Here is a 21,238-nt window from a genome sequence, read left to right as displayed (position 1 = left end):
TACCATTGATTCCTTCTAGTGTATTTTTCATTTCAGTTATTGTATTCTTCATCTCTGGTTGTTCTTTATATTTTGTAACTCTTCGTTAAAAACTTCTAATTTCTCTCTCTGTGCATCCATTCTTCTTCTGAGTTCTTTGATCATCTTTATGATCACTACCCTAAGCTCCTTCTCAAGTAGACTTCCTTGCTCCACTTCAGTTAGTTCTTCTTTTGGAGTTTTATTTTGTTCTTTTGTTTGGAACATGTTGTTCTGTCACTTCATTTTCCCTAACTTTCTGTTCTTATTTTTGTGTATCTGATAGGTTGGTTATATTCACCAACCTTGAAGAAGTGGCCTTTTGTAAGAGATGTCTTATGTCTCAACAGTACGCTCCTCTCTTGTCACCAGAGCTATATGCTTCAGGGTTCTCCCTCTATGAGGCTGTATGGGTCCTTCTGTTGTGTCAGGCTAACTGTGTGGGTAGTTTCGTAGGCCTGGTTGGCTCCTGGTTCATTGGTTGCCAGGTCCTGCTTTGTGTGGAGGCTGATGGCCACTGGTTGGCAGGATCAGCTCTCGAGGTAGCTGACTGCATAAACTCAAGAGGCCCTAGGGCTACAGCTGGTTTACTGGTGGGCGGAGTCAGGGTCCAGGAGATCCTGGGGCTGTTGCCTGCCCACTGGTGGCTGAAGCCACATCCTGGAGCTAGTGCTGGCCTACTGGCAGGAAGAGCCAAGTCCTGGGTTCTGGTTGCAGGGCCCAGGGGTCCCATAGCAGGTGTTGAATCGCTGGTGGGTGGGGCCGGTTCCTGACACAGTTGGGTATGGGGCCCAGGGTGTCTTGAAGCTTGTGTTCACCCACTAGTGGGCAGGGCCAGGGCCCAGCCAGTCCCAGAGCAGGGTCTGGGCAGGGCAAGGCTGAGATAAGCTAGAGAAGGATTCCAAAATGAGCTTACTGGCACCAGTGTCCACGTGGTACAACAAGTTCCCCAAAGTGGCTGCCTCCGGTGTCTTTGTCCCCAGGGTGAGCTTTACCTCTCCAAGATCAGCAAGTAGGTCTGACCCAGGTTCCTATCAAATTACTGCTTCTGCCCAGAGTCCTGAAGTCCATGAGAGTTTGTGTGCACCCTTTAAGAGTGAAGTCTCTATTTCTCCCAGTTCTCTGGGTCTTCCAAAAGTGAGCCCTGCTGGCCTCCTAAGACAAATGCTCTGGGGATTCATCTTCCCAGTGCAGGACCCCTGGGCTCAGGTGCCTAGCATGGGGCTCAGATCTGTCCCTCCTTTGGGAGAACCTCTGCAGTTACAATTATTCACTCATTTGTGGCTCGCCTACCCAGGGGTATGGGATTCGATTATATCTCTATTCCACCCCTCCTACCCATCGTATTGTGATTCCTTCTTTATGTATTTAGTTGTAGAATATCCTTTCTGATATATTCTGGTCTTTTTCATTGATGGCTATTCTGCAAACAGTTGTGATTTTGGTGTGCCCATGAGAGGAAGTGAACTCCATTTTGCACCTGAGAGAGTAGAGAATAAACTGCCTGGGGACAGTCCGGGAAATGAAGGCTCTGTGCTGCGGTTTAAGATAATCATCTGGGACAAGCAGCAGCACAGCCAGGCATCAGATGTCAGGGGGTGTGGACAGGGAGCCTTTTCCTCCCACAGATACCACCCAAAGTTGCTTCCTCATTCAGTCCTGTGGAAAACAATCACACATCTCCCACAATCTTACTGATTTTTTTTTTTGTCTACTTGTCTATCAATTTCTAAAAGAGGGGTGTTGAAGTGTCCACTATGATTGTGAATTTATTTGATTTCCCTTTAATACTCTCAAATTTTGCTTTATGTATTTGGAAGCTTGTCTCTTAGATACACACTTAAAATTGTTTTGTTTTCTTGATTGCTTCACCTTTTTATAATTTTTAAATGCCTTTCTTTTTCTTTGCTAATACCTTTGTATATTGAATACTACTTTGTCTAATATTGGTGTAGCCATGCCAGCTCTCTTACACCTAAGCATACGCATAATATGTTTTGCAAGGCTTTTACTTTCAACTTGTTTGTGTCCTTATGTTCAAAGTGTGCTTCTTGTAAACTTCATATCTTACTTCATATCTTACTTTTTTATCTACTCTGAAATTCTCTGCTCCAGGATAAATTCCAACTGGACTAAATATTTAAATATAAAAATTACACTATTACAGCAGTGGAAGAAACTATGGGAGAATTTTTAAATTAGAAATTTACATATCCTTTGACCCAGCAACTCCACTTCTCAGATTTATCCTATAGATGTTCTGGCCCCTGTACGAATTTTTGTATGTACAAGTTTATTCATTATAACATTGCTTATAGTTGTAAATATTGGCAACAATACAAATATATCTCAGTTGGGTACTAGATACATAAATTATGGTACGTGGTACTGAAAGACAGGACATTCACAACCGTTAAAATAATGATGAAACTGCTCTCTGTATGTACTGATATGGGATAATCTCCAAGCTATGAAATTAAGTGAAAAGCAAAAGGTGTAAAATAATGAGAATAGTCTGCTGTAAGAATAATATATAATAATTGTTTTCAAATATGTAAAATATTCATAAAAAGATGCCAGGATGCCAAGAAACAGATGATGATATGGGTTGCCTCTTGTAGAGAGGACAGGTGTATGGACTAGGACAAAGGTGGGAGGGAGGAGATTCTTTTGCTGCATACAATTTTGTCTCTTCTGAATTTTGAACTATTTAAATGTATTATGTATTCAGAAGTAAAAAAAAAATGCTCCCAAAATTGTAACAAGGTAAAAACATCTTGTTAAAGTATCTAGGTTACTTATAATGCTGCAACTAAAATATAAAACCAGGATCCATTTTATACTCCTACTTCTGTTTGAAGTTGACCTCTTTTTTTGTTGACAGTAAAAATGAAACCCAAAATGTGTGACCCTTTTCTAGGTGCTGTTCAGTAACTGTTTAATGAGCCCCCCACTCCCACCTCATCCATCTTAGTTTACAGTTCCAACCAGAGGGCAGATAATCTTAAGAAGAGGTATTTTTAAAATTCTTCTGTCACTCAAATACATGCTTCACAGTATATGTCTTTAAATGTTTATGTATGTGTGATATGGGAAGAAGTGATTGGAAAACAATTTCATTGGATTACAGTTTTAAGGATTTGGGAGAAGATAACCCAAAAAGCTGGAAATGTGATGATAGCCTTATTTTCTCTTTTAGATATTAAGCACCGCCGAATACCAATTTTATTCTTTGCAAACAAAATGGATCTTAGAGATGCAGTGACATCTGTAAAAGTATCTCAATTGCTGTGTTTAGAGAACATCAAAGATAAACCATGGCATATTTGGTAAAGTTTTATATTTACTTTTCATTTTATCATTCTGAAAAAAATCTCCAAACTTTAATGGTTTTTTCCAAGCTCACTTTATAAGTGGTAGGATGTAAAGTAAAGATTTTGTTTTATAGAATCGTGGCTTGCAGGTATTCATTAATATATTACTGTTAAAACCTTTTCAAATCTTTTCAGGGATAGACAAATAAAAACAACTCTTTAAAAGAACAACTTAAACAACCTACTTACTCACCCAAGTTCAGCCACACTGATATCCTTCTGCACATTGAATCAGCCAACCACAGTCCCACCTGAAGGTGCTTGTACTTGTTACTCCCATTGTCGGAATCATTCTTTAAAATAATTTTCCTGCTTGTTATTGCACTTCCTTCAGGAAAGAGACCTCTCTTAATAACTCTGAAACATCACTATACCTTACCCCCATCTCTTGTTTTTTCCTTACTTTGCTTTACTTTTGTATTTCCTTATGACCGCTTCTTCTTTTATTTTTTGTTTTATAGTCTGTCTTCCTACACTAGTGCATTAGTACCATGAGAGCTGGGATTTCATTGATTTTGTTTACTCTGTAACCCCCAGAATAGTAATGGTACCTGCTACTTAGTAGATACACAATAAGTATTTGTTGATATGAATAAATAGAAATGCAAAAATTAATATTATTTGGACATACTAATAAGGTTGAACTCTTAAATAATTAGTGTCTGAAATTATTATACGTTGTTTATTTGGAAAGCAGTTTCTTACTAATATATTTAACTCCAGTGTGCCTTTCTACCAAAATATTCCAACAAGGATAACCAGAAGTTATATATTAGTATTTTAAAGCCTACCAATACCTTATGTTAAATTAACCTTCCTTCTAACCACCTGCTTACCTCTCCATGCTGGAAGATATCCTTCTCTTGCCATTTTTCCCCTTTTTATAAGAAGATATCTATAGAGCAAGGCTGAACACAAAACAAGGAAGTGGTAGAGCTCAGAGAAGAACTTTAAGAGCTAACCTTGGTGCTGAAAAGAGAAGAGCTTGAGAAAGCCCTTGAAACTTTTCTGTACCCAAGGCTTCATATCTCAAGTAAAACCCTCCTTACTTTGGAAATCAGAGGAAAAGTCAGTGTTTACTAAATGATTCTTGAGTTGGAATTTGAGGTTTTGTGGTATTTGGTTGGTGAAGAAAGGAGGGACTTGGGGTAGAGAAATATCTTGAGATAGAACCTTTGTATTTTTGTATATCATACTTAAATTGATAACATCTGAAGTAGAATAATTTTTAATTTTTGCATTAAGTGTTGTGATTGCTTTGATAGAAAGTACAACATTCAAAACATAGGTCTAATTAGTAAAAGATGCAGTCCTCTTAATTTCGAAGTAGAAATTAATTTTACAAATGGAAAAATCTCTTTCTACTTAAAATAATTAGTAATTGAATTTTATCAGATTTATTGTGACACCTGAATATTTTTTAGTGAGAGAAAAAAGTAATACCTGATGCTAAAAGGATATGGACTTATAACATATTGCCAGTTTCTATATTACACAACTTATAGAAGAATACCAAGTTTTTCTTTTGAATTTATCTAAAATTTTGACTTCTCCTTAATTCAAACTGGACATCTCACTAAGTTCCAATTAGTGTTTCACTTGTTAAGTTTGTTTTTATCTTTTGCAATGTTTTTAAAGCATGTATGAAATTAAAAATACATTTATCCATTAATTTTAGAGAAAGTAGCACTCAGTGATGCAGACATAAAATATTGCATCTCTCTTGTCTTAGGTACAAGTAAATTTGGTCAGTAAAAAAGAGCTCATAGAGAAATATAGTCTGGAAAATTAAAGGAAAAATTTTTTGGTTTATTTTTGACCAGTGTACTAAACATATAGTCAACTCTGATTTTCAGGTCTGATTGTGTTATTGTTCTTACAGTGTGTTCTTTGACTAAGTCCCTGGTGTGGTATATGTACGTATTTGCTTTTTTACTATCTTGTGAGGGAGACAGATAATAAAACAGGTAAATAGATGTATAAAATGTCAGTTGGGAGGATGAAAAAAAATGAAGTAGAATAGTAAGAGAAAGAATAATGAATGTGGTCCCTCTCTGAGATCTAACTGAAGTCAGGGAGCAGTTCACACAAAGGTTTAGAGGAATAACTTTCCAGATAGAGAGGCCAGCAAGTGAAAAGGCTCTTGGATGAGAATGTGCCCAGTGTTTTCTAGGAACAGCAAGAAGTCCATGCTGGCTGGAACAGAGATCTAGGGGGAAATTGTAGATGAGGCCACTGAGAAATAACCAGGGGCCATGTCACATAGGGCCTTGTAGGAAATGATAAAGACTTTGGCTTTTATTCCAAGTACAAGTCTTACGATTTATTTGAAAGGAAAGGTAGAATTTAAACATTTGGGAATTATTAGGAAAAGATGCAGGGTTTTTAGTAGGGTAGTGACACCTCCACCAACGGGGAAGGATTTCTTCATGGTACTGTACTCTTGTTTGGGACTAGAAGTTTTTGATAAAATCAATACATTGATCTTACTTGATATAAGTATTTCAGCTACTGATGTTTTGCCATTAATATAGGTAATCCATAGTTTGCTTTGAATAATTGTGTATCTTATGCTGTTTGTTTCTGTTTTCCTATTTTAAAATAATTTTATGATAAGTCATATTCTTAGTCTAACAAGTAATTCCTTGGAAGTAATTTCTGTTTTGATTAGAATCCAATTAACAGCTTTAAGGTAATTGAGTACATTTTAAAATCATGCTTCAGCACACTAAAAGGAACCCTAATCATTCAGAAAATCTAATTACGTATACTAGTTGTTATTATACGATTATATTTTGAAAGGAAATAACTATATCAGTAACATGTTATGAGAAGCTATTAGTCTGTGTCTTTGAAAAGGATTGTTTGATACCCTAAAACTCTTCTGCATTTTATTATTTTAGTTTATATAAGTTTTTATTATTTATAAAATAATGTCACAGTAAGGATTTAGGTTTACTCTCAAGAATGGAAAGACAATGAAAAGACCCTGTGTTCAGTGTTTTATATCCATATCTCAAATATTTAATTCTTACAATAATCACCTGAGGCCAATGGTGATATTCCCCCAGTTTACAGAGGCAGAAACTGAAGGCAGAAGAGTTAAACAACCTATCCAGGCTTTTGAAGCCAATAAATAAAAAACTATGGTTGAAATCTCCTGGAATTTTTTTATTCTACTAGTTTACCAAAGTTACAATTACAGGTTTATGCCTTTTAGATATCAAACTTCATATCAAATAAAGTCACTCCATCCTATGGCTAAATTACAACCGAAGTATAGCATTTCTAATAAATAAATACTGTTGAATCATTGGGGCTGGTAGGGTGGTGTATTCTATAACGCTTTTCTGCTACTGGGACAATAACTCAAAGTGTATGTTTCATTAATGCCAGTCTGAGTAATATTCCTAGAATAGTAACTTTTTAGTGATACACTTTTCCAAATGTCCATATAAATTATGAATAATTTTCTCATGTCTTGCTCCTGAACACTTAGACTTTTATATCCTATATATATTCAGTTTCAGTGCTTAGCCAGTTTTGCTCAGATATGTTAGTAGAATATATTAATTTGCTATATGGCAAAATTGTAAGTATTTATTCTTGTAGTTTTATGATGTAATGAAATGGATTTTTTTTACGGATTTTATTGCAGTGCTAGTGATGCCATAAAAGGAGAAGGATTGCAAGAAGGTGTAGACTGGCTTCAAGGTACATCACAAAATACTGTGCATCTTCAGCCTTTATTTCCCTTCCATTCACGTTTTCTTTCCTTCTTTACATTTTATTTTTGTTATATCACTGCCTTTCTTCCTCTTGTTTCCATTTATTTCTGCGATCAGAAAAAACAATACAGTAAGTATCCAATACTTCGCTCCATTTACTTCAATTACATTTTTTTAAAGGATTTATTTAAATAAAGTGCTTACATCAACATGCATGACATCTCTAGAAAATAATTTTAATTTATGGCAACAAATTTCTGTCAGATCTAGTAATAGAAGCACATTTGAAGTTTGGGACAAATTTTAGACCTTACTGTCAATAACTAAAAATAAATCTTCATGGCATGTATCGTTCAAGAATCATGCTATACACCATATGTAGCTCCATTTATTCATGGCGTGTTTTTACAACTTTTAATACTCATATTTAGTATTATATATGCTGGTATTCTATTAATGTTTTGTAATCACAGTTCTATTTGTTATTCATCACAATAGCTATCATAAATTAAGATATATCATTTTTCCTAAGGTTACATTGTCTGCTAGACACAGGAATGGATTGAAGCACAGTGACCCACAGAGAGCAACAAAATGTGAATGTGAATGAAAGCAAGTTCTATAGGTCCTTCTTATTACAGGACCCTTGAAGATCAGGCCAAAAAATTTCCATTTTTGAGCAAAACAGTTGAGGATGATTTCTATTAGAATCTCCCTGCCCTGAACAAGGGTGAAATAACAAGAGATTATAAATTCTAGCCGTAGTCTTGTGGCTATAAATTTAATTTCTTCTACACAACCCTCTCAATTCCAGTTATTTGTGGGTTTTTTTCTCTTCTGTATGTCATAGTGGATCTAAGAGTAGCCTGCTTGTCCATACATAAAGAGACATAGTATTTCTTTGGTTCAAAGTACTAAATGTACTTCTGATACATATTTCTATGTATTATTAGTAAAATGTGGTGTTTTAGGTAACTGCACAGACCATTGTATTTTTTTCTCTTTCGTGTTGTCATCATGACATTTACCATTAAACTGCAAAGAACCTTCTAGTTATATTTTACAATTAAGTGAAACTTAACTGAGAACCTCTAGTAGTTCTCAGAAGAGCTAGTGGGATTTTTCTGTGAACATACCAACTGTGCAAAGAAGTGGTCAAAGTGACCACTCTGGGACTGATTCCCACATAAAACAGATAGGTTACAGAGGAACATTATAGAGAAGACACTAGAAGCATATTTTCAGCCTTTACTTCTTATTTTACAAGCGCTTATTATTGTTCACAGTGGAGATATAGCATGGATGGAAACACCACAATTGCTCATAATATAGTAATTCAAAGCATAGTAACTTACTGAAAATAGGTTGATGGTCATCTGAATTTTAAATTGTAGATCTCTTTTTTTTGGGGGGGGGGTGGTATTTTGTCTGTAACAATGAGGCCACTAGGTGTCAGTAACGATCCAACATCACAGTGCCACTTGCCAACTCTGGTCTTACCTAATTTTTGTGTCTTTGACTTTTCTGATCCATTATCTTTGCATCTTACCTCCCAAGTCTTTGTAAGAAGGATACTTTATAGGAAAAATTTTTGTGCCCTTGTGTTACCATATTATTTTATGTAACCTTTACAACAATTTTCTGCAAAGTAAGTAGTAGTATCCCATTTTATGTGGGCAGCGTGGAATAGTAGTAAAAAGCACTTGGGCTTTCAAGTCTAGCAGATTTATTCCACTACTTATTAATTATTAACTAATGTCTCTAATTATCTTATAAAAATAATTTTCTTCATCTGTAAAATTAAAAAATAAAATTTCAAAAATTGCCATACAGATTAAATGAAATACTGCATGTGTTAAAGTGCCTACCATAAGAAAGCACTCAAAAAATGTTAAATTTACCCTTTTACCTAACTTCTCCATTTAATAGAGGAGGAAACTTAGTATGTAGATTTAAAAGTATATCAGTTTGGTTTTGAGTAGAAGATCCTTTATTCATAATGTCTATGTAACAGTAAATAGTTTACATTTTTGATGCTCCTAACTGTCTCTCTGGATTTGAAAAGAGGGGAAAACCTATACTGCAAAATAGGTAGCAATAAATATAGGAGACTAGTCTGTGCCTATATCTGTTAACTTATTAGCCAAAAGTTTTTCTGTAAATCTGTGAAGGATGTTCTGAACTTATATCTCTTCATTTTCCTTGCAAAATTCTGAAATTTCCTAGCATGATAAACCAGAAGGCCTGTGGTTCATTTTGGACGAATTTAATCTTATTATTTTAAGTTTACGGTTGAAAAATTGTGGGTAAAACATGAAATGACACATTTTGTGCCATGATTCCATTCTCTTTTGGAAGGATTCTCAATAATTACCTATGCACTACAGCCAAAGACAAGAACCCATGAGTAGACTATGAAATATTTTTTTAAACCACCAGAGAATATACAGAAACCATTGCAGAGGTAAAGAGAGATATTTATAAAATGAAATCCTCTCATGTGACTAATGAAACTTATTCATTGTATCACTTTATCTGTATGTGAAAAGTTAATAATGCTTCCAGGTTTTAATATAAGAATTTTATAAACTATGCATATGAGTATTCCAATGAAAGACCGAGGATTGAACACACACTTAGTTTCATCCCCTCTTCAGATCTCACTGACAGTAAAGAGACTTTTGTTTAAAGCCATTTAACCCAAAAAAATGGGAGCGACAAAAATGGCAACCAGATTTTGGAAGCCAAATATCTGATGAATGTTGAGTAACTTAACAGACCTGAGAAAGCGGAATTCTAAGCTAGCACTGGAGAAAGCTGGAAAGCATCCTAATTTACATTGCAGATCCCCTCAAAGGCTCAGAAATTGATGGAAATTGGAAATAAGGATGAAGTGAGACAGAAAGGAGAAGACAGTTATACATCCTTGCCCCAAAAGAAGATTGAAGTTTCATTCTTTGCAGAGAGTCAAATAGTATCCCTGGACTGGAGAACACCAAGCACAACTGTATGTTGGCATGCTGACCTGAAAATGAGGAGTAACTGAAAGTTTCATACTGAAGGTTATAACCGTCTTCTGCCTTCTCCTATTTCTCCTAGAAGACACTGGCAATGGGTAGGAGACAGCAAGTCAACTTTGAGGAGTCAGACCAGACTAAGAGAAAAGACCTGAAGGTATTAACATCAGAAATTCTCAAGGAAACGGCTTAGCTAGATACACTAGACTGAAGATCACTTTTGACAAGCCTCACACATGTAACAAAATTCCAATCAGCTTTATAGTGTTCACTCATACATATGAGAAGATAGCAAAAGATCACCAAGTATTTGAAGATCAAAACATTAGAATTATGGAACATAAACAAAAAAAAGCAGATTAGAAGAAGACTATTTAGGGAGAACATTTCAAAAAACTATTAGAGTAGCTTCAAAGAGATAAGAGAGAATGTATTACTTTCATGAATATGACAAGAATACTACTTGAAAAATAACAAAAAAAATGAGTTCTTGGAAAATAATAATAGAATAGTAGAAATGGAAAACTCAATAAAAAGAAGATAAAAAAGAGACAATCTCTCAGAAGGTGCAAAAAAGACAAAGAATGGAAAGAAAAGATAAAGTAAGGAGTCATTTTAGGAGGCTCAATAACCTAATAAGAAGTTCTAAAAGAGAGAACAGAGAAAAAAGAGGGGAGAAAGTCATCAAATAAATCATCAAACAGTATTTTCCAGAACTAAATGATGAGTTTTTAGTTGCAAGGCCCCTTGAGAGCCCAATGCAGTGGATGAAAATATTCCCACACCAAGGTGCATCATTATTAAAATCGACACTGTAAGACAGAGGAAGATTCTACAAGTTTCCTGAGAAGAAAATAAGAGGTTTCATCTAGAGGATAAGGAAACAAAGTAGCAACAGACTTCTCACCAGCAACACTTGGAAGCAATGCCTGGAAGAATCTAAGGAGAAAATAATATTCCCTGGCAGTATCAGTGTATTATAACTGTATAATTAAGACATCTTCAGTCATGTAAAGTCTGAAGAGTTCACTTTCTATACCATTTACTAAGGTAGCCACTGAGGTGTACTGATCAAAAACAAAAGAATAAACCAACAAGAAAAAAAAAAAATAAGGGAAATAGGAAAATCTGCACAAGAGAGTTGGGAAGGAATCCCTAGGATGATAGTGGAGATCCTAGAGTGATAATGAAAGATCTCATATGAAAATAACTGGGCAAACATGGAGAACAACTGGTTCAGATTAAATAGTTTTACACAAGACAAAGGGAGAGTTCTTTAAGAAAGTGAAATTGATTGACTGTGTATTATGCTTCATAATAGTAAAGGTTGAAACAGTGTGAGAGTAGTGGGATTGAATTAATGTTAAGTACATTTTAAAAAAAAGCTAAAGCAGGGTTGGGGATGAAGAACAATTAGTAACTGCAGGGAAAACAAAATGTAGTAGAAGAAAGGAAAAGTAACTGGGGTATATCACTCATTTCAGCTGTGAATAGCATTCATATAGTCATCCTATTGATGACTACATCACTGTGTTAGGAAAATGGGAGTATTGGTCACATGATGAGCGCGGCAGAAGAACAGTGTACAAGTGTGTGAGAACCGAAGCCCCTTATTACATTGAAGGAACTGATATTTCAAGAAGTAATAATAAAAGCATATTATTTAGAGATACACAGGTAATCACCTAAAAGGGAGTTGAAAGTAGTTGCCTGTGAAAGGAGAAAGAGGGGATGAGGCAAGGAACTGCTTTTTTTAATACAAGCCTTGTAGAACTAGTTGATTTTAATTAGGTGCATGTACAATGACAGAAATACAAACTATAGTGTGAATTGTGCTTTTAAAAAGAAAAAAGCGTACACATAGGTTTCTACCATGTTCTTATGGATATGTCTTGGATTACTTTACAGAATGGGTTTTGCCCTGTAGAGACTGATAATTTTTTATTTGGTTTTTATTATCAGATCAGATCCAGGCTGTGAAGACATGAAAAGATAGTATTCGGAAACCTCAACAATTTTCAATTCAAGGAATATATATTAAGGCAAACTGAATACTTTAAATTTTTTGAAAGTTTTTACATCTAAGAATACTTGATAATCTTCTGCTTATATTTATGGACTCTGAATGAGGTTTTTAAGAACATAAGACTTCAGGTATGCTAATCTGGCCATTAATTATATAAAAACTAAATGTTTCCTGAAGGGCTCCCTCCCCAGAATTATCAACTTCTTGAAAGGTCTACATTTGATTGTAATTAGAATGTGTAAAGTCAGAGTTATCTCAGTATCTCATCTTGATTTATGATATCTTTAATGCATTTTATTTTTTTAATTGTCTTCTAAAACTTAGCTTATGATATAACTTTGTAGTAAGATTATGCTTGTGAAAAAGAACTTTTAAATATTTATAAGGGACCATGGGTAATTAATATATATTGAAGTTTTGCTATATGTCACCATCAATAAAACATAAAATGTAATATACAAACTAGTGTGCTTTATATGCTGAAAAGAATAATGCTGTGTTAATATGGTGTTTGGTATTTTACTGTCAAACATTTGTAAATTACCTGAGTCCAAGTTAAGCTGAATTTATTTATTCAGTGAATAAAACACTGAATAAATAAATGAAACATCTCTGTACCTATACTAGTTTGGCATTGTCCTAGGCAATGGTGATACAAGGTAAACAAAACATATTCCTTATCCTCAGAGAACTTAAAATTTAATGAGGGAGAATTTGAGAATCTTTTCATACAGACTATCTAATTTTATTTCATTGGCTGACTGAAAATATTGCATTTTAAGATTAAGAGGTATAAAAATGAATTAATGTGATTCTTCATAATTATTACAACTGACTTATTCTTTCTTCCTTTAAAATGTCTCCAGTTTACTGCAGTACTTTGTTAAAATAGACTGTGACTCACCAACTGTGTTTTTCCTGGGCATAAACTGCTACAAAAATGTTTTTTAGAATTTTAAACATATCTCTGCCATCTACTGTATGCAAATTGTGTTACTTCTCACAACTTAGAGACTGCTTATAATTGTAAACTCTAAATAGAAGCTTTCATTTTTAATTAATCACTGGGAAACAGTGGATAGAGCAATGGTGTAAATCCTGAAAATATCACATATAAAGAAAAACTGTAATATATAATGTGTAACATCATAAATATCCTTAGGTGTGAAAATGATGAAAACAGAAGACAAGAGGTAAGTGAGTAATAAAGATGTATTATGATAACTACAGTAGTGGTATGTTTCACAGAGATTTGAATAAAATATTTTTAAAACTTCAGTAAAAGTTCTATAATTCAGTTTCTCTTAGTCCAGAAATCCCAGTGCTTTCGAATTTGGCACATTGAAAGTCATCCAGAATATTCCAGTGATCCAGCATTTTAGCTAGCTTGCCAGCCTCTCATAAATTGTTTTGATGAAGATACAAAGTAAGTCTCATTAATCTAGAGGTGCCTCAAATATAAAAAAGACATGAACATGAAAACACTGTAATTCAACAAAAAAACCCTAATATGCTATAACTATTTTAGGAGGATGGAGAAAGGGGTATTTTAAGAGAATTCAAATCCTCATCTACCGTAAGGTAACAATAACAATGATAAAAGCTATCACTATATTTTGAGCAAGATATTATTACATGTATGGGATTTTGCATCATATAATCCTCATAATAGCCTTATGTAGTAGATTCTAGTGTTTGTTTTATAGACAAGGAAACTGAGGCCTAAAAAAGGTTGTTTATGGTCACAGAGCTAGTAAATGGTGGTACTGGGATTCAGAACCAAACAGTCTGTTTAAAATGGATGATTCAAGAGCTAAGAGTATTACTGATTTTAGAAATATAGAGATATCTGCCATAAGAATAGCTAAAAGGATGGGAAAAATCTCTCACTGGGGTGGGAGACCAGGATTGGGGTGCTGGAGGTCAGGGACAAGGGACTACTGTTTTCTTCTTTTTGCTTGTTTTAAGTCTATTAACACTTCAAACTTTAAACTCTGGACAAGAATGACTATGATAAAAATAATTCTTGAAATTATGTTGATTTGTTGATTCTAAATTAGTATTCCACAAACTACAGTCATTTACACCTATGCAAATATGTAGAAGAGAGTACTAAATGCTTCCTTTGTTTTCATGATCTCCAGATCTAGTTTATAGTCTATAAACATCCATTCATACTCTACATTTTCATGTAAAGATTATGTAGAAGCAAGTTGGGCTACAGTGGTCACAGCATGCCATGTGTGCATACACTGAGGTTATTGCATTTGTATTTAACATATTATGCAATTAAAATTTATTGCATTAAAGCTCAAGCAAGTGTTTTTTTATGTTTAGACATCACTGTGTTAACAAAGTTTAGTTCATTAAGCTCCACATTTCAATGTGACACCTCATAAAATGTTCAAAAGTTAGCCTATTGTATGTTTTGCATTTAAATATTTATAATGTGGCCCTATTCAGCCTGTGCCTTATAAATCACAAAAGAGCTGAGTTGTATATATTTTTCATTTATAGGTCGTCTGCTAAAAATTATGAATTGCCTTCTGATTACTTATTTTTTTCCCACCATATTGTGATTTCCATAAATATATGTAGTTACTCTAGAGAAAACTTAAGGCAAATACATCCTGCATGTAGCTCTGGTACATTAAAATACATTAAAAATGATTTGCTTTCTGATTTTTCCTTCTTGCTTCTTAGTTAAAAAATAAATAAAACCGATATTAAATGCTCACTTAAATGGATGTTATAATAGGTTTGTTCATTTCTGTGACTGGAAGGAAATACTTTGAGAAATGGTTATTGTGTTTAATTAAATGTTTCAAGTAACTTATTTATTACATTTTTATTGTGAATCTTTCTCATTAAGGATGTTCCTTCTGGGATTTACAAGGAACTGCCTCAGGACCATTACTGATTCTTCCCTCTGATCATTCGATTTTAATGCCACACTTGGCAGCTTCATGAACATATAGTATTAAGCTTTTCTCTGGTGATTTAGAATAAACCAAAAAGGAAAAATTTAATTCTTCACCAAATTTCAAGTCACCAAGTAATGCTAGAAGTCATAGAGGAATAGGAGGTACTTTGAAAATAAAATTTGGTTAGAAATATAGTAGAAATAATAAACATTTTTGTGGGTTTTACTATGTGCCAGGTACTTTCTAAGCATTTTATATATGTATATTACTTCATTTAATAACATAATATGTATAAAATGGATAACTAATAAGAACCTGCTGTATAAAAAAATAAAATTCAAAAAAAATCATCATAACAGTTCTATGAGGTAGGCGCTATTATCTCTATTATGTAGGTCACGGGTCAGCAAACTACTAATCTGTCTTTGTATGGCCCTTGAGCTAATAATGGTTTTACATTTTTAAAGCGTTATTTAAAAAAAAAAAAAAAAAGGCAACAGATACTGTATGTGGCCCACAGAGCATGAAATTATTTACTGTCTGGGGCTTTACATAAAATCTTTGCCGACCCCTATCATAGATGATGAAAGTGAGGCAAAGGAGGTTAAGTAACTTGCCTACAGTCCCATTGCAAATAAACAAAAGACCCCAGATTTTGAGTCTAGACTATCTGGCTCCAGAATTTGTGTTCTTAACCTCTACAAGGTTTCTTGAAAAGCTAAAGAGCATTCTAAAATGGAATAGAACAATTTGAAATTACTTCTTTCTTAAATAATTATATTAAAGATGAAAAATCAGATGTGAATAGCTGAAAAGTAATGCTCATTGAAATCCTTTCCCCCCCCCCCCCCCCAGTTATATTGATGTCTTGGCCCTCTGATGTCTTTTTCCTTCCTTTTCTTTAAATGGGTGGCAACAGATGGGGCTGATTCTGAAACATCAGACATGTTAATGTTTCAAAGTTTAATCACACACAGATTATCCCCAAGCGTCTGGCGTGGTCTTCCAGATTTCTCAGTGACTTTTACCAATATTTTGAGTTAACTGATAACTAGTGTTGACAGTCTTGAAACGTGGTAAAATGTAGGCGCATTAATAATCCAATTTGTGGATATGCATTTTAAGTTGTGACCCCAAGTAACAACTATAGCTAAAAATATTTTCTTAATTGCAAATATTTTATGGCTTTGCCTCAATGTTCTAAATTTTTGCCATTTGACTATTGGAATAGCATATATCCATAAAGGCCTAGGCCCAGAAATCAGTGTGTGTGTGTGTGTGTGTGTGTGTCTATGTGTCTCATTGTCTTTCGGAAAACTTTATAAACTCTTCCAATTATTTAATGAAATGTTATAATGTTACAGTAAAATATTACTGAGATAGGTTTACATTTCCTTTAATTGAGAGTAATCATTAATGTTGGAGTTAAAGCCAATTTCACATTAAGCTCTATTTAGGCTCAGTGTGTGCATGTGTGTGTCTATCAGAATGTACCATCCTAAGGTCATAGGAAGCTCTCACTTCACTCATTTTAGTGATCACTAACTATTTCCCCAGGGCTTTCTTGGGAAGGTTTATAGATAAATCTTACAGATACGTTATTCTTTCTGTGTTGTAGGGTTTTTTATTTTGTTTGTTTTTGTGATGCTCTTAAATGATACGTCAGTTCTTGCCATTTCTGGAAACTTTATTATCTACTTGATAGAGTTTTTACTGCATTTTTTAGATGCTGGATTATTAGTGTATTAAGTACTGTCCACTAATTCCATGAGCTTAATTTATAGATTCACAAAATATCACTTATTCCTTTTTACATTGTAAAACCCCCATACTGTGACTAATTTTATTGCATTTATACATAGCAGGACAAAATTTCTTAAGAAAAAATAAAATGATTTCCAAGACCCTGTATCAACATGGTATCTTGTTAATGTTAAAATCTGTTTTTCTAATTTGAAATATGTCTAACACAGAACTATTTTTTAAATATTAATGCTATGTTTGCTGATTAAAAAGTGTGTTGGTCTCTATAAAGGCAAGAGGCAGTATTTTTCTACTAATTAGACCTTCAGATGTAACAAGCAGATATATCAATACTTATCACAGGACTTGTCTATGTGGGAAATGGGTATAAACTTAAGAAATAGACTATAGTTCTTTCTTAAAGAGATCAGGACAATCCTGAGGCTTCGCCTCCATATCAGGAGGTCTTAGTCTTTTTTAGGAATAGGAATAGGGCTTGCCCCACTGTAGAAAAGGATTCGAGCAGCAACTTTGTCTAGGAAGCCTACAATTGTATTTCCTTTTAATAGAATTACTAGTACCACAAAGAAGACTTTATTTACATTTAAAAATTATACAGTACTCTGTATTTAACTTAATACATCCTTATTTTTATTAGATTTATTTAAATATCTGTCTTATGTATCCTACCTTCCAGAAGGAGACTGAGGAATATCTGCATCCTAAGGTCACTTCATAATAAAATGAAAAACCGTAATGCTAAATGTCTTATTCTAAGGAAACTTAGAGGTTATTCACTTAACTCACGGTTAGTTTTTATTTTTTTCATCCTTTTTACTTTAGCCTTATTTCAAATTGTTCTTCAAAAGGCATAAGTTAATATTGATATATATGCATTTATTAAGACAATCCTTTAATCAACTACAATCAGAAAAAAATTTCATAGTGTAACTTAAGTGTAAACTCTCTAATTATAAAGGAGGTACCCAAATCCTTACCTTCTCTTCCTTCTTACAGAAAATAGTATGGAGTGGGAGGGTTCAGTGGTGCCCTGGATGAAACTCAGATCTGGGCTAACTCACAGAAAAATCATGATTTCAGATTACTTCCAAGTCCTTGTAGCTATCACTGAGTAGATGGCTCTCTAAAATTGATAGCACATTTGCTTATTCCAGTAAACCCAGGTCACAGCCTGGAAGCCAGAATGTGAACACATTAGGGATTGACGTGGCTCTGCATAATAATGTAAATCACTTCACAGACTATATTTTATTTAGAAAAATTGTTTCCCTCAAAATTATTCTAGAATTTGACTCAGTACTTACTTTAGAGACGTGTGCATAACCTTGATTTGCAAGGGCAATAATTGTGTCTTGAATGTTTGAGTCTTTACCATAATCCTTTATTGAGGAAGCTGATGCATTTCATCTTCCTTTTTTACACATCCTAGTCACTCTTGTTTTGAATATCCACTCACCACCTAAGATCCTTTTCTCTGCTGGTTCCTGTCTTAAGTGTTTTCTAAGCAAGTATATCAGTTCCTAGGGTTCCCTATGGAAAGTCTTAACATATTCTATTTAATTGAACCATATGACATTGCCATTTTGTAGTCCCAAAGCAGCTGAATGATAGCACTTTCATATGGATCAGTTAAGGTCACCTGGAAACTTCTGAACAGCTTAATTTTTCAGTAAGTGTCAAAGAAATCAATACCTAAGCAGCCACAACCTAGCCTGGCCCAAAAAAGACGTATGGTTTTTTTGGCCACAATACTTGGTAAGTTCCATGCCTCAAACCAAGCCAGTAATCTGAGGGATTTCTTAATTTTTAAGGTATATATCATTTCAGACACACTTTATGAGCCATTTCAGATTCTCTCAGACTCACCATCTCTTGTTTCAGCTGCCACTGCTTTTAGGCTCCAGCCAACTATGTGTAGGTGCAGAGCACCCTATTTTTGTTCCCATGCCCCTACCCCTACCATTCCAAAACGCACATAACCCAGCAGGGGAACCATTGACAAGTGGAAGACAAGAACTAGTGAATAAATTCTCCCCTCTTTCTATTGTTCCCATCAATCATGGACAGTCTAGAGACTCACCATCTATAGCTTCCAGGGTGATTACTGTGACTCTAACAATTAGTCACACTCAGCAGCAGCCAGCTCAGAAACACCTCACATTGCCACTCTCCTAACCTGCTTCATTCTCCTTTCCCATGACTTTACTTCCTAATAATACAGAATCTCTCTGCCTCAACAATACTTTCTGAGGAACCCAGGCTATATCCAACAATATTCTCAAATTTGCATCAGAGTCACCTATGGTAGAATACATGCTGAAGTTTGAGAAGTATTCCCCTAGGACTTTTCTTTCTTCATTTTTATATTTTAAATGTTTTTAATATTTATTTTATATTGGAGTAGAGTTGATTAACAATGTTTTGTTAGTTTCAGGTGTACAGCAAAGTGATCCAGTTATACAAACATCTATTCTTTTTCAAATTCTTTTCCGATTCAGGTTATTACAGAATATTGAGCAGAGTTTCCTGTGCTATACAGTAGGTCCTTGTTGGTTATCTGTTTTAAATATAGCAGTGTGTACATGTCAATACCAAACTCCCAATCTGTCCCTTTCCCCCCCTGGATAACCATATGTTCATTTTCTAAGTCTGTGAGTCTGTTTCTGTTTTGTAAATAAGTTCATTTGTATCACTTTTTTTTTTTAGATTCTACATATAAGTGATATCATATATTTGTCTTTCTCTGACTTACTTCACTTAGTATGTTCATATCCAGGTCCATCCATGTTGCTGCAAAGGACATTATATTATTCTTTTTAATTGCTAAGTAATATTCCATTGTGTGTGTGTGTGTGTGTGTGTATATATATATATATATATATATATATATATATATATATATATATATATATATACCACAACTTTCTTTATCCATTCATCTGTCGATGGACATTTAGGTTGCTTCCATGTCTTGGCTATTGTAAACAGCACTTCAGTGAACAGGGGTGCATGTATACTTTCGAACCATGTTTTTCTCTGGATATATGCCCAGGAGTGGGATTGCTAGATCATATGGTAGCTCTCTTTAAAGTTTTTTAAGGAACCTCCATACAGTTCTCCATAGTGGCTGTATCAATTTACATTCCCACCAACAGTGCAAGAGGGTTCCCTTTTCTCCACACCCTCTCCAGCATTTATTATTTGTAGACTTTTTGATGATGGTACTTCTGACTGGTGTGAGGTGATATCTCATGGTAGTTTTGATTTGCATTTCTCTAATAATTAGTGATGTTGAGCATCTTTTCATGTGCCTCTTGGCCATCTGTTTGTCTTCTTTGGAGAGATGTCTATTTAGGTCTTCTGCCAGTTTTTTGATTGGGTTGTTGGTTTTTTTGGTATTGAGCCACATGAGCTGTTTGTAAATTTTGGAGATTAATCCTTTGTTGGTCACATCATTTGCAAATATTTTCTCCCATTCTCTAGGTTGTCTTTTCGTTTTGTTTATAGTTTCTTTTGCTGTGCAAAAGCTTTTGAGTTTAATTAGGTCCCATTTGGGTTTTTTGTTTGTTCTTATTTCCATTACTCTAGGAGACAGCTTGAAGAAGATATTGCCGCGATTTATGTCAAAGAGTATTCTGCCTATGTTGTCCTCTAAGAGTTTTATAGTATCTGATCCTTCATTTAGGTCTTTATCCCATTTTGAGTTTATTTTTTTATATGGTGTTAAAGAATGTTCTAATTTCATTTTTTTTACGTATAGCTGTCCAGTTTTTTTCCCTGGGTCCTGGTGCACACAAGACCTTGTGTGTGCCCTCCAAGAGTGGAGTTTCTGTTTCCCCCAGTCCTGTGGAAGGATTCCTGTGATCAAACCCCTCTGGCCTTCAAAGCCAAATTCTCTGGGGCTCTTCCCCCCGTTTCCAGGCCCCCAGCTAGGGAGCCTGATGTAGGGCTCAGAACTTTCACTTCTGTGGGAGAACTTCTGTGGTATAATTATTTTCTAGTTTGTGGGTCTCCCACCCGGTGGGTATGGGATTTGATTTTATCACGATTGCACCCCTTCTACTGTCTCATTGTGGTTTCTTCTTTGTCTTTGGTTGTAGGGTATCTTTTTTGGTGGTTCCAGCATTTTTCTGTCAATGGTTGTTCAGCAATTAGTTGATTTTGATGTTTCCATAAGAAGATGTGAGCTCATGTCCTACTCTGCCATCTTGTCACCAGGATCCTCATTTCTTAAATAGACTTTATTTTTAGAGCAAATTTAAGTGCACAGCAAAACTGAGCAGAAGATACAGAGATTTCCTACATACTACTGCCCCCACATAACGCATATACCCTCCCACACTGTCCACATCCTGAAGCCCTAGGATTTTGAAGCACGTAAAAGTCA

The 21,238-nt window shown here is 34.6% G+C and overlaps 1 protein-coding gene across 6 annotated transcripts in view; it reads left to right on the top strand.

The window, feature by feature from the left end:
- The window catches only part of ARL6 (ARF like GTPase 6), a 78,927-nt gene that overhangs the window by 38,234 nt on the left and 19,455 nt on the right, over window positions 1-21,238 (top strand). Inside the window, exons 6-9 of one of the 6 annotated variants that reach the window (XR_012331556.1) lie at window positions 3,218-3,347; window positions 7,051-7,106; window positions 12,100-12,291; window positions 13,326-19,760. Coding sequence is in view for 2 of the 6 variants with exons in the window: in XM_073804370.1 (XP_073660471.1) it covers window positions 3,218-3,347; window positions 7,051-7,106; window positions 9,966-10,006 (227 nt within the window). In the remaining 4 variants the exon portion in view is untranslated. The other 5 variants (XR_002173949.3, XR_012331555.1, XR_012331557.1 and 2 more) reach the window with 5 other exon arrangements.

This window comes from Tursiops truncatus, chromosome 4 (genome assembly GCF_011762595.2).
Source record: "Tursiops truncatus isolate mTurTru1 chromosome 4, mTurTru1.mat.Y, whole genome shotgun sequence".
Lineage (NCBI taxonomy): Eukaryota > Metazoa > Chordata > Mammalia > Artiodactyla > Delphinidae > Tursiops > Tursiops truncatus.
This window is presented reverse-complemented; position numbering and strand designations above follow the sequence as displayed.